General features: G+C 40.2%; 1 protein-coding gene across 3 annotated transcripts in view; it reads right to left on the reverse strand.

Annotated features, from left to right (window-relative positions):
* PTCHD4 (patched domain containing 4) overlaps nucleotides 1-13,952 on the reverse strand; it is a 227,059-nt gene that overhangs the window by 186,615 nt on the left and 26,492 nt on the right. Inside the window, exons 2-3 of one of the 3 annotated variants that reach the window (XM_045542141.1) lie at nucleotides 4,434-4,571; nucleotides 3,677-4,088 (exon numbers count right to left, since the gene is read on the reverse strand). In XM_045542141.1, coding sequence (XP_045398097.1) covers nucleotides 3,677-4,088; nucleotides 4,434-4,438 — 417 coding nt within the window. In that variant the 5' untranslated portion in view covers nucleotides 4,439-4,571. Of the gene's footprint in view, nucleotides 1-3,502; nucleotides 4,137-4,433; nucleotides 4,572-13,952 lie in introns of those variants that run through there. The other 2 variants (XM_045542140.1, XM_045542139.1) reach the window with 2 other exon arrangements.

Below are 13,952 nucleotides of genomic sequence, written 5' to 3' on the forward strand. Positions count from 1 at the left end.
ATGTGTATATTTTAATAGGGGAAAAAACAGACCACAAATTATCAGGGTCATAATCACTTCACAGAAATCTGAATAATATAGAGAATATCTTAAAAATAAAAGAATTCCACAGAGGTTTGAAAAGTGACTATGATTTTGTGATATTGCAATATAAATGCACAAATTAATCAATAAACTAACCAATGAATGCTCATTGTAAATATGATTACATAGAACTGGACGAAGTTGGAACAGGGAAGGTGAATAGTATGGAAGGAATATAAGAAGTGACCCTTGAAATTAATCAAGGATATAATATAAAGAATCTAAAAAAGGGCACAATTGTATAATTCATGTCACATAAGTGTAGGGATTTCAGACTTTGGCGTTTTTTTCTATACAGCTTTTGAAATTGTGTAAATGTTTCATTTCTTCTGTAGTATTTTAAGCCAGCTGCTGCTTTTTTTTCATACCAGTTTTATCTAAGCTTCTATTTAGAATTCCACAGAAGGCAAACTTTCCCTGTCCCTGCATGTCTGGATCACCTTGTCAAGATAATCATGTTTATCAGAAGTTCTAAACCTTTCTGTGCTCAGGACTACTTGGGTGTCTTAATGGTATTTCGAAGATGACCTTCTGATTGTCACAATGAAGGTTTATGACCACTTCTCTCTGTCAATCAGTGTTTATACATCTTGAAACTGTCTCTAATCACTGACCTACTGCTGCTTTCATGTCAAGTAATTGCCGATTCATACTCATATTATCCAGCCACTGCTATTTATTATGCAGCTTCCCTTAACTCTTGATTCCCTGCCCACCAACAGCATTTTCCAGCACTAAAATTTTCCATATTGGACAGAGTTGGGAAGAGTGGTGCCCCAAATATGATAGAGGAAAGCAAAATGAATTTGAGGGCTGAAAAACATACATATAGAAATTTCCCTCAAATCTTGTACACCAGTGGTTCTCAAACTTTAGCATGTATCAGCCTCACAGAGACACACCTTGAGAACCAGTGCCACACATGGGGTAAAATAATTTCCTAATATCATTTAATTTTTTAAAAGGCTATCTCATTTTGCTCTGTGCTAGGGAGTGTTGATCCTGGGAGACCCTGGAGACACCTTGAGAAGATTCTAGGAATCTGTGGTACTCTTGCAATTATATTTTATATTGCACAAGCATGTGTGAGATTAAGTCTAGACACTCAAGAAGGCCTATTGCTCTCAGAAGATCTCAAAGGGCTCATGTACCCAAACATGTTTTAAGGACCCCCACTGATGCCCTGCAGAGAGAGCCAAACCAAAATATTTGAGGAAATATCGATATTAGAATATCACAGAGTGTGTAATACTTCTTTTTATGGTTAATAGAATAATTCTATTATCACCATTGACCTTTGTAGTTAATTACTCCCTTCTTTCGTGATTTATCCACTGACTCCTACGAAAATGCATATCAACCAACCAATCAGTAAAAAGGTTTACATAAAGCACCCATTATAGGCTTTGGCCTATAATGGTGTTGGCTTAATGGGGTACCCAAAGATTGCAGAGTTCCTGCTTGCAGGTAACTGTGGGTGAGGACTCTGATATCTACTACTTTCAAGCCCAATAAGAATAAGAACTTTGCCTTTCTTGCCCCAAACTCTGTCTTGTGTACCTAGAGTAGCACCTAGGAAATCACAGGAGCACAACCAAAGATTATTAAATGAGTGGATTAAATACCTCAAGGATTTGTACTGTACATGCATAACAATATTGCCAAATGGACAAAATGTCCACAGTGGCTGACTGGACAAAACTCTTACACCTGGAGAATACTGCTGAATAAAGGCAATGTGGGACCCAACCAATAATTCATACTAATGAACTGCCAAGTTGACTGAATAGGGAAAACAAACTGAAGTTTAAATATGACAGTTTCAAATCTTTCTTTACTCCAGATATTTGGCATAGGAAAGAACTCAGTTAAAAGAGCACAGGCTTGGAAGATTACCTCTCTAACCACATCTTTTTCTCAGCCAGCAATAATGTGGATGGCAAAAGATTCAGGAAACAAAAAGCATGCTGCCTGACCACACATATCCATCATGCTCCTGTCAATAAGTGTAACGCAGGCAAGCCCTTACCTAGATTGAAGGCTGATAAATCATCTGTCTAGTTTCACTAAACCTCAAGGGGCTGCTCAGCTTTGTAAAGCTGAAACCCTTCTCAGTCTCTGGATCCATTTAAACGAGGACACCACGTTAAAAGGAGACAGGTTGTGAGATTACCCAAGGAATCCCTGGTTTCCAAGTACATTAAATCCTACTTCAATTCAGGCAAAAGAGTTATTTTCTGTCAAAAATACTGAAAAAGTTATTTTTTGTTGTGTATAAATATTGACTATATGAAATAAATAAACAGGAGTCTTAGTGATTTCCTACATTAGACCATCTATTCTTAATACTGGGGTCCTTCCTATTCCATTATCTCTATGGAAGCGCACTCATCCTCATACGCATTAAAAGAAAGAACATTTCTTCTTCTTGGGAAACACCTGTCTTGGGAGTTCTTGGTTATGCAGCTTCTGAGCATGCACAGGGTCGAGCATACAAATGGTGCAGTGACTCTTTTGGAAGTCACATTTGTCCCTGAAACTTCAGTCACCTGGAGACTGCATGCCTCATTGCCTGCAGCAGCTCAATCCTGACAGTGTAGAATGAGTTCAGAAATCTCATTTGAGCAACAAAATTTAAATGGAGAGTCTAAACAGCATGATATATTTAATGCTGAAATAATCATTTTTTGTGATTCTTGCTGACTGCATTTTTTTTTCTTTTCTTTTGTTAATGGGCCATTATAATCATCTTGCTTTGGTTTGGGTTTTTCTTTTCATGTGAAGGGAATGTAACAGGACTCAGTAAACTATTCCATCAGTTAGGTGCACATCCCTATTTTTATACATAGAAAATTCCTGCTTCTTTTGCTATTCAAACACACATACACATAATTCCTGGAATCCCTACTACATTCACAACCCACTGCTTTCAGACACACACTCGCAGGGCACCAAAATACAAACTCCTTACATGCCAAAATCAAGCCAGGCGGAAGATGTAAAGAGGTGGATATGGCACCAGGTGGACGTGTAATCAGTAATAAGAAATACATTGAGCCCATAATGAAATCCCCCAAATTGTTCAGGATTCCCCCTCCCCTTCCATTCACTGATTTATTAACCCTGAACAAAGATGTAATTGCAGGGTCTCAGAAACAACTTTTTTTTCCTTTTTCCCTTTTTTTTTTTTTAAATTTTTGGCATTGTTTTGTTTGGCCTTGAATTTCTTAATATCTAGTCGTACCATTCATTGTCTCTTTTCTTCCCTCGGTTGCCCATCTTCCCCCCGCCCCCAGAAATGAAAGAAGCATTAGCTTCTGAGTCTTAAGGATGAGACCTCTGCATTTTCTTTGCTTGTTTAGGGCAAGAAATGAAGTGCTGCCTCTTTAATTGGCAGAAGCATGCAGAAGGAGCATACCTTTAATTTAGTGTTGGGATACCTCACTTGCACCCTGGCTGTTGTCTTATTGGAGACGGCAGCCTGCCTGAGATCCTCTAGCACTGAAATAATATCATCCAGCACGCATTTCTTATCCTGATTTCTCAACACACACAGATGGGAAAAAGTATAATTATAGCCCTTGTGGTTCACCTTCATTTCCAGCACGGCTCGGTGGGTCTGCAGGATCCCCTCAGCCTGGAGCAAAATATTGTCCCCGGGTGGGGAGAGGAGGATCACCCTGCCATACCTCCCAGGGGTGTGTAAGTCCGAATAGAGCTGGCTTTTGGACTGGTCCAGGGGGAAAAGGCTGCTGGCCAGGCTGCGCTCGATCTTGGCCAGGCTGTGGCTGGGAGCGACCAGGCGCTCCAGGTCGCCCTCGGGCTCGAAGCGGTTGAGCGCGCTGAGGCCGAAGGTGATGGTCAGGACTGCGGGCACGGTGAGGAAAAAGACCGGGTGCCGGCTCACGCACAAGCCCAGCCTGTGGCAGAACGATTGGAGCCCTCTGCGAAGCACCTGCCGCAGCATCCTCCACCAGATCCAGCTCGCAGGCGCTCCCGGCCGTCTTAAAAAGCACATGTGACATGTGTAAGCGCCGGGCTACCCCGCTCTCCTCCATCCCACCCCCTCGGGGGCCAGTCCCCCCGCGCCGCCGCCGCCGCCGCCTCCCCACCCCCTCCGCGCTCACCGCCCCCCCCCCCCCCCGCCCAACCGCTCTGCCTGGTCTTTCCCCGGCCCCACCTCCATGCGCTCCTACTACTCTTTCAAACACTGCAGCAAGTTGCAGCAAGGCGGGCAAATATCCACAGCGCGCGCGGGGGCGGGCGGCGGGGGCTGCGGGGGCGCCGCGGGGCCCACCCCCTCCTCGGCCTCCCCGCGCCCTCGCCGCCTCCCGCCCGCTGCCTCTCACCGCATGAGCAGCGTCCCCGCGGTCTAGCCCTTCATCGCGCTGCTGCAGTCCCCGGGCCTCGCGCGCTGGAGGTGGTTCCGTGCGGAGCGTCCCACAGATGTGAATTTCCTCTCCGTCCCGGTGGGGTTCGGCGCCTAACTGGAACCATGTGCCTCGGCGTTGTAAGAAGCAGACATGTGCCCCGTAAGGGGGGAGGCGGAGGGAGAGGAGAAGGGCGGGAGCAGGGTGGTGGGGGGGACAGCTGAGCTTTTCCTTTTTTAAGATGCTGACAGTTATTTTTAGAGTTTTGTGTTCCCTCTTCCCTCCCCGCCGTAGTGAATGGAAGAGGAAATGGGGAAAGGTGCTCCTGGCCCATTGGAGCAGGTCAATTAGAGTCCAAGGAGGAGGGGGCGTGGAGGGAGGGGGCTCCGGGGCTCCAGGAGGCAGCCTTCTTGCCCCTCCAGTTTCCCTGTGCCCTCGAATTCTGCTTTTCGGGGAGGAAAAGGAGCAGAGAGGATGATGCTGCATTTTTAACATGCCACAAAGCATGCAGGGGATTTCCTCGCAACACCTTCCACGCTGTGGTTTCACAGACTAGCCCGCCGCAGCTGAGGGCTGCCGGGGACCCCAGCCATCTGCGGTGCCCTGGGGCTCTCTGGAGCCCTTCCCTGCTCTGGTGGCTGGAGAGGAGGCATTTGCCAGTCAGCCGCCTGTGGCTTGGGTGGGGGGGGGGGGATGTGCGTGTTGAAAGTGAGGATGTAGAGGCAATATGTGGTTTCTCATAAAATGCTACGTTCACTTTCTGTACTCTCTGAGGTTTAAGGACAGAAAGTTCATAGAGCAGGTTTGAGTCCCCATGCCCCATTGTTCTCTTCCCTCCCGCACCCTTGAGGACTGTTTCAAGCCATCTAATGTAGGCTAATTTTCTCCTGTGAGTGCCATTCTAGAAACAGACACTTCCAGACACGCATCAGGTAGTCTTTGCCTGAAGAAAGAAAGTTATGCGGGAAGGGGGAAAACACATTGGAGTAGCTTGAGGTGGAAAATTGTGTCTCCTTCGCCTTGTAAGAAAGAAACTCCCACCAGGCACAATTCCTCCCTCATCACCCCAAAGTATGAAAGTGAGGAGCTCTCAGCTTCAGATGAGATCAACTTGAAACACTTTACTATTAATAAGGGTGTGTATGGGTGTATTATTTTTCACCTATTGGGGCTTTCACAAGTTCATGGTCTGGAAAGGAGATGAAGAAATCCTGAGGACAAATTCTAAAGTTTGATTGTGAACTGGAGACCTACTTTCCAAAAAGCTTCTGTTCTTTTGGGAATGACTTCATAGAGAAGATTGAGTTTCAAAAGATGTTTCGTGCACACTTTCTTAATAACGGTGAAAGTGCCCATTCTTCATTAGATGCTTAGAGAGGTGCCCATCTATGCATACAAACAAGCTAAAGGATTCATGCTCTTAATAAAGGTGTTTTATTTTTTTCTAGTGGAATTGATTCTTCAGTTAAGAGACCAATGAGACAGCAGAGAGCTCAGAAACAGGGACAATGCTTAAGGACAAGAGTCTAGGAGAAGGTATCATCTATATAAAGAAAAATTCCAGCCGTTTCAAACTGAAAGTGACCTTGGTGACCATTCAGTTTGAATTCCTACTGAGTGCAGTAATAGCTTTTATAATATCCCTGATAGTTCTCCATCTGGCCCATGCTACAACATTCTCCACGTCTAAGAAACTCACTGATTTTTCTAGGAAGCTCATTCTATCATGAGACTGCCTTTTCTGTGTTTGGCTGAACTCAAATCTCCTTGCAACGTTGATAGATGTTCTCCTTCAGTGGGAAGAGGCCCCTTTGCATACAGCTGTCAGATCTTCATATCATTTCACATAATGTATTCCATTAGTGCCACATGATGGGAAATTTTTGACTATACAGCAAAGAGGAAATGTATCTATTATCCATTTTCAACACTCTATTACATTACATATACTTGGTCATATCCTCTACATGAAATTTTCTAATAGCTTTTTTTTTGCAAAATATACAATAATAGATTTTAGGAATGGACAGTGTTGAATAAATTTTCTATTCCTTTTATAAATAAGGACAGTACACTAGGAACTGTAGAGATTAAGGGACTTCCAGGCCACACTTAGAGTTATTAAATATTTGTGAAGCTGAGACTGGTGTCTGGCTATCTAGTTCCTCAGCCTATGGCGTTTCCCTTGGTAACGTCAGACACTTTCCTTTCTTCTCGCAATAAACAAATATGTCAGTATTATTTCCTCTTTTCTTATTCTCCCTATTTTCCACACTTCCTTACACAATAACTTTAATAGAATTAGAAAAAAATACCACTATATAACTGATAAAATAATGTATGGTATATTCCTAAGATGAACTACTCTAATATAAATATAATTGTGCTGTAGAATTATAATGGCATGGGAATATATTCACTAAATGTTAAGTGAAAAATTACATACAGTATGAAACTACTTTGAAAAATAAAAATATATTCATGGAGAAAAGATAAAGTGTGTTAAAATATTTATGTTTATTGCTAGATGAGGAGGTGTGGGTGATTTTTTAAAAAATAAATTTATTAATTTTAGAACAGCTTTAGATTATAGGAAATTTACAGGTAGTACAGAAAGTTCCCTAATAACCCATACCCAGTTTCCGCTACTATTAATATCTCACATTAGATTGGTACACTTGTTATAATTAATGAACCAATATTGATACATTATTATTAGCTAAAGTTTATCCTTTATTCAGATTTCATTAGTTTTAATCTCATGTCCTATTTATGTTCCAGGATCCCATACAGGACACCACATTGCATTTAGTTTTCATGTCTCCAGAGGCTCCTCTTTTGGCCGTGACAGTTTCTCAGACTTTTCCTTACTTTTGGTGACCTTGACAGTTTGGGGAGTATTGGTCAGGTATTTTGTAGAATGTCCCTCAATTGGAATTGTCTGATGTTTTTCTCATGGTTAGACTGGGGTTAGGAATTTTTAGAAGGACGAACAGAGAGGGAAAGTGCCTTTTTTATCACATCATATCAAGCGTACATTCCATCAAAGTGACTTATCACTTTGAACCTTGGGATCGCTCATGTAAAGTAGTGTTTGTCAGATTTCTCCACTGTGAAGTTAATCTTTTTACTATCTTCTATACTGTCTTTTTTTGAGGTAAGTGACTATGTGTAGCTTACACTTAAGGGGTGGGGAGTTAAGCTCCACCTCCTTCCTCCGTGCAGTTGGAGTCTATGTAAGTTATATGAAATTCCCCTGCACAAGATATTTGTCTATTCTCTCTATTTATCTATTTTCATTCATTCAATCTTTTATTTATATTGACATGGACTCATGGACCTTTCATTTTTTGCAATTCGCTACTACTTTGTTGCTCAAATTGTTTCAACTTTGCCCACTGGGGAGCTCTTTCACTTAGCTCCTGTGTTTCTTTGACACCCATTATTGGGGGATGCTGTTTTCCTTTTCTAAAAAGTGTCCATTAATCTCTGGTCCTACAAAATGCTCCAGACTCATCTTGTATATCTTTCCTGCACCAGCTTTAGAATCAGCCACTTCTCCAAGGAGCCCTGGTTTGTTTTACTGGAGAGTGGTATGAGAAACAAAGATCTGGATGATAGATATGCTATTGGGGTGCTATTTGAGTGTCATTGCTTCTAATTCCTTTCAGCTAACAGAGCAAGAAAATTACGAGTGTATACTAATCCATGTATATGTATATCTGTAAATAGTTCTTTATATAACTATCTATACCTATATTAAGCTAAATAGGAGTTTATATTGATGTCTCCAACTCTAATCTATTGTCACCATTGTAGCTCTTTTCCCTTATTTATCTGTAACCTCCAATTCTAATAAAGAAAAACCTGACTCTATGGGTGATTTTTAAATTGATTTTTTATAATAAAACATGCTAAGTTTTTACTAGAAAAATTCATCTAAAGGAAGGAAAAAAGTATGATTGTTCAATTTTAATACTGTGAAAAGCTAAGGTTAGATACTATTAGGGATTCATTAGTAAGATAAATTATATGCTAAAAAGAAGGGAAATGTTAGTAACATTCCAGATTAACCTATGGAAAATTTTCACCAAAACATCAGTGGGTATTGATCACATGATAATTCTTGCAAATATGATTTAAAATAAAGCTTAACATAAAGCTGAAAGCAGTGGTTAGGGGCCAGTTAGTAACAACACATTAATTGATACTGTTTATTTCATACAAAATTTGTCTTTTCTGATAAATCTTGGTCCATATCAGTTATCAGGACTTGGAATCAAGTTGGGACTTATTAGCTTGCCTTTTTGCAAGGCGGGACACTAGAGGGACCTGGACTTGGACATAGAACAGCTGAGGTCTAGGGGAGTTCCATAATTTGCTTCCTAGGTGTTTTGGGTGAGACACCTAACTCTCTGCTTCTGTTTCTTTATTTATAAACTTGGATTACATTAACCCACTTGTTCAGTTCACTCACATCACTATTCACCAAAACTCTGTAAGTCTACTGTGTCAATTAATGCTGTAATACTAGCAATTCTAACAAAGAAGTCTCCAAAAATGAGTGGCATAATACAAAGTTTATATCTTGTTCAAGGCTAACAGTCCCTGTGAATATTTCTGGTCAGCATGGAGGAAGTTAGAAGACAGAGCCCTCGATTCCACAAAGTCATTCATCCATCTTCAACTTATGACTTTAAGGTCATTCCTGAGGTCATTTCCTAGCCAACTAGCTGAGAGGGAGAAAAGAGCCTAGAGGAGCACACCTGGGAGGTTTTTATGGCTTGGTCTTACGGCGGCATACATCACATCTTCATGCGTGCATTTCTCTGATTATAACTTAACCTGCCGGGAGGCTGCATAATGAAGTTTAGCTGTGCTCCTAGGGGAAAGAGGAAATGAATTTGATGATCGTGAAGAAGACTCTCTCACCCTCTTTCTGGATTCTTTCATCCTGTTTACCCCAATTCCCTATTATGTGTGTAAGGCTAATATCTGACCTGCTATTGTCATGTCACATAGGACTTGTTCTGCCACTTCTACCTCAAGCAATGCTGGCTTGTGGGCTTTGAGAAAATGTCCTTTGTCCTCCTTTTGTGATGGCTTTAAGGAGTTTGCCTGGGATTAGCCACAGCTCTTGGATCAGGTCTCTTGTATCCAAGAAGAGCACAACTGAGAGAAGTTTTAGAGACAATTTTGGTCTTTAGCATTTTAGATGTCTACAGTTGCAACTGGTTTAAATAATAAGGACATTTCTTGTCTCACACAAACATAATGTCCAGAAGAATGGTAGTTACAGAGCTGATGAACTTAAAGATTCAAGGGTGTCATTAGGAATTCAGGTCCTTTTCCTCATCTGCCTTGTGCATGCCCAGAGCATGAGCTCTGTGCTCGTACTTGCTGCCTGGGCAACTCATCCAGGCAAACGAGGTCCCAAGGAAGAAGCTGAAGCTGCCTCAGCTTGTGTGTCTCTTCTAAGAGTGAGGAAGACTTTCCCTCCCTCACTTACTTACTTACTTCCTCTCTTTCTTTCTCTCTTTCTTTCTTTCTTTCTTTCTTTCTTTCTTTCTTTCTTTCTTTCTTTCTTTCTTTCTTTCTTTCTTTTTCTTTCTTTCTTTCTTTCTTTCTTTCTTTTTCTTTCTTTCTCTCTTTCTCTCTTTCTCTCTCTCTTTCTTTCTTTCTTTCTTTCTTTCTTTCTTTCTTTCTTGCTTGCTTGCTTGCTTGAGACAGGGTATGCTAATTGCCCATGCTAGAGTGCAGCGGCCTCATCATAGCTCACTGCAACCTCTAACTCTTAGGCTCAAGGGAGGCTCTTGCTTCAGCCTCCTGAGAAGCTGGAAGTACAGGCGCACACCACCATGCCTGGCTAATTTTTTCATATATTTTTTTAGAGATGGGGTCTCACTATGCTGCTCATGCTGGTCTCCAACTCCAGGCTCAAGCAATCCTCCTGTTTTAGCCTCCCAAGGTGCTGGGATTACAGGCATGAGCCACCACGCTTGGCCCAGATTTCCTCTTAAGTCTCATTTCCCATGCCCATGTCTACATCAATCACTGGTGAGAGGAATGATAACATGGTGATTTGCTGAGAACAATCTGAATGAACACTGGAGCTGGGAATGGGGCCATTCTCCTCTCTGAGCACACTGTAATATGGGAGTTTATATAGGGTTGATTTTGTCTTGTTTTGTTTTAAACCAAGGTTTCTTTAAAAAGAACCATGGTATGATGGTGTAGATGTTTGGATGTCGGACCACTAACAGTAACATTAGTGCTGAGTTTTTCTGCATGAAGTGAATTTGCTTCTGGAGAACATGCTTTCTGAATGGGAAATGGAGCTAGAATCTGATGAAAGAATTGTTTTTCTGATTTTTAATTCATTTATGTTAAAAGCTTTATAGTGGTACAGAAAGAAAGTCTAATAATACCTGATATTTAAAAAATTATCTTTAAATAGGATACAAATATATATTATTCACCTAGAAAATCCACTATTTCTGATCATAATAGCTGTATGGGATGGATCTCACTGACTGAGGAATACATGAAAACATCTTGTCTTAATAAGAGTAATAAGAAGTTTAGATAGGATTTGATTAATTGATAATCTAAAATTCATCCTATGTAAGATTGTACATTAAATGTGGCACATAGGTTCAGTCTTTTTACCATGTTTTTGGGCTCTGTATGTTTAAAACCCAAAATAAACACAATTTTTATTCTAATAGTAAAATATCTGATTATGTATGCAAAAAGGAAAAGGCCTTAGACACTTTTGTCCCATTTATAAATGAGTCAGAAGTACATAATTATTTCCAGAAGCAGTATTTTCCTATGATGTACAGTGGTTAAAATTCTGGAAAAGATTTCAATCAAAGTTTACCTTTTTCTTAACTGCTTGTTAGGTGTTTGTCCTGTTTAACCACTATGACACTTTGATCAAATCATCCTACATCAATAAGCCTTGGATTTATATCTACAAAGTAATACAAAGCACAGGCATATCTCAATATCAGAGGCGCTGTGGTATTGGTCCCACACCACTGTAGTAAAGCAAACATTACAATAAAGCAAGTCACACAAATTTTTTGGTGTCCCAGTGCATGTAAAAGTTATGTTTATACTACACTATAGTCTATTAAGTGTGCAATAGCATTATGTATGAAAGAACAATATACATACCTTAACTAAGAGGTACTTTATAGCTGTAAAAACACTAATGATTGTCTGAGCCTTGAGCAAGTTGTAATCTTTTTGCCAGTGGAGAGTCTTGCCTTGATGTCGATGACTGATGAATGAATGATCAGAGTGGTGGGTTGGTGAAGGTTGGGGTGGTTGTGGCAATTTCTTAAAATAACACAACAGTGAATTTTTCCACAGTTATTGACTCTTCCTTTCATTGAAAATTTCTCTGCAGTATGTGATGTTATTTGATAGCAGTTTAGCCACAGTAGAACTTCTTTCAAAATTGTAGTCCATCTTTTCAAACCATGCACTGCTTTATCAACTGAGTTTATGTCATATTCTAAATCCTTTGTTGTCATCTCAACAATGTTCACAGCATGTTTACCAGGAACATATTCCATCTCAAGAAATCCTTTTCTTTGCTCATCTATAAAAAGTAACTCATCCATGCAAATTTTACCATGAGATTGCAGCCATTCAGTCACATCTAATACTCCACTTCTAATTCTAGTTCTCTTGTTATTTCCAGCACATCTGCAGTTACATTCTCCACTGAAGTCTTAAAGCCCTCAAAGTCATCCATGAAGATTGGAATCAGCTTCTTCCAAACTCCTGCAGATGCTGATATTTTGACCTCCTCCCATGAATTACAAATGTTCTTAATGGCATTTAAAATAGCAAATCCTTTGCAGAAGATTTTCAATTTAATTTGCCCAGACCTATCAGAGAAATTACTATCTATGGCAGCTATAGAATTATGAAAGGTCTTAAATAATAAGACTTGAAATTACTCGTTGGTCCACTGCAGAATGAATGTCATTGGCAGGCATGAAAGCAACATTAATTTCCTCGTACATTTCCATCAATGTTCTTGGGTGACCAGGTGCATTCACAATGAACAGTGATATTTTGAAAGTAATCTTTTTATCTGAACAGTAGGACTCAACAGTGGGCTTAAAATATTCAGCAAACCATGCTGTAAGCAGATGTGCTGTTATCCAGACTTTATTGTTCCATTTATAGAGCATAGGCAGAGTAGATTTAGCATAATTTTTAAGGGCCTTAAGATTTTCAGAATAGTAAATGAGTGTTGACTTCAACTGAAAGCCACATTATCCCCTCACAAGAGAGTCAGCCTGTCCTTTGAAGCTTTAAAGCCAGACATTTACTTCTCTCTAGCTATAAAAATCCTAGATGTCATTTCCTTCCATATAAAGATGTTTCATCAACCCTAATCTTCATTATTTCAGATAGATCTTTGAATAACATACTTCAGCTTCTATATCCGTGCTTGCTGCTTCGCCTTGTGTTTTTATGTTATGAAGATGACTTAAAGAATTAAAACTCATGAACCAACTTCTGACAGCTTCACACTTTTCTTCTGAAGCTTCCTCACCTCTTTCAGACTAGTTTTTGGCCTATCTTGGCTTTTGACTTAGCTTCCTCACTAAGCTTAATTATTTCTAGCTTTTGATTTAAAGTTAGAAATGTGCAAATGTTCCTTTCCCTTGAACATTTGGGGACCATTATAGGATTATCAGTTGGCCTAATTTCAATATTATGTGTCTCAGGGAATAGGGAGGCCTGAGGGGAGTGAGAGATACAGGGAAAAGGCTGGGTGTTGGATCAGTCTGAACACACACAACATTTACTGATTAAGTTTGCAGGCTTATATGAGTGTGAATCTTGGTGCTTGAAAACAATTACAATAGTAAGATCAAAGATCACTGATCACTCATCACCATAACAGATGCAATATTAATGAAAAATTTGAAATATTGTGAGAACTACCAAAATGTGACAGAGACACAAAGTGAGCACATGTTGGAAAAATGGCACTGATAAACTTGCCTGATGCAGGGTGGCCACAGACCTTCAATTTGTAGAAAATGCAAAATTTGTGAAGCACAATAATGTGAAATGCAGTCATATGGTATGTATTCATAATAGAATTGAACTAGATGATCATTAACTTTTCCCCTGCTGTGATTTTTATGATATTCTGGACTTTGATTTTCTGGGATTCATTTGATAGGTTTGCTGCATCTTAACAAAATGCAACCTGATTCCCTACTCAAATGTCAGCCTCCTTTCCATAGTGACTCATGTATTTGCACAGTATCAAGCATACAGTCATTGAGGATTGGGGATGGCCTAGTACACAAGAACATAAGCTTTGTCATTGGTCTGGAGAAAGATAAATAATGGCTGGAAAAATACTTGGAATATTGTGGCCACGGAGGAATAGCTGGACTGAAGATTAAATACTGACTGCCAAATTACAGTATGGTGCAGAGTCTTATTGGATCAATG

This window comes from Lemur catta, chromosome 2 (genome assembly GCF_020740605.2).
Source record: "Lemur catta isolate mLemCat1 chromosome 2, mLemCat1.pri, whole genome shotgun sequence".
Classification (NCBI taxonomy): Eukaryota; Metazoa; Chordata; class Mammalia; order Primates; family Lemuridae; genus Lemur; species Lemur catta.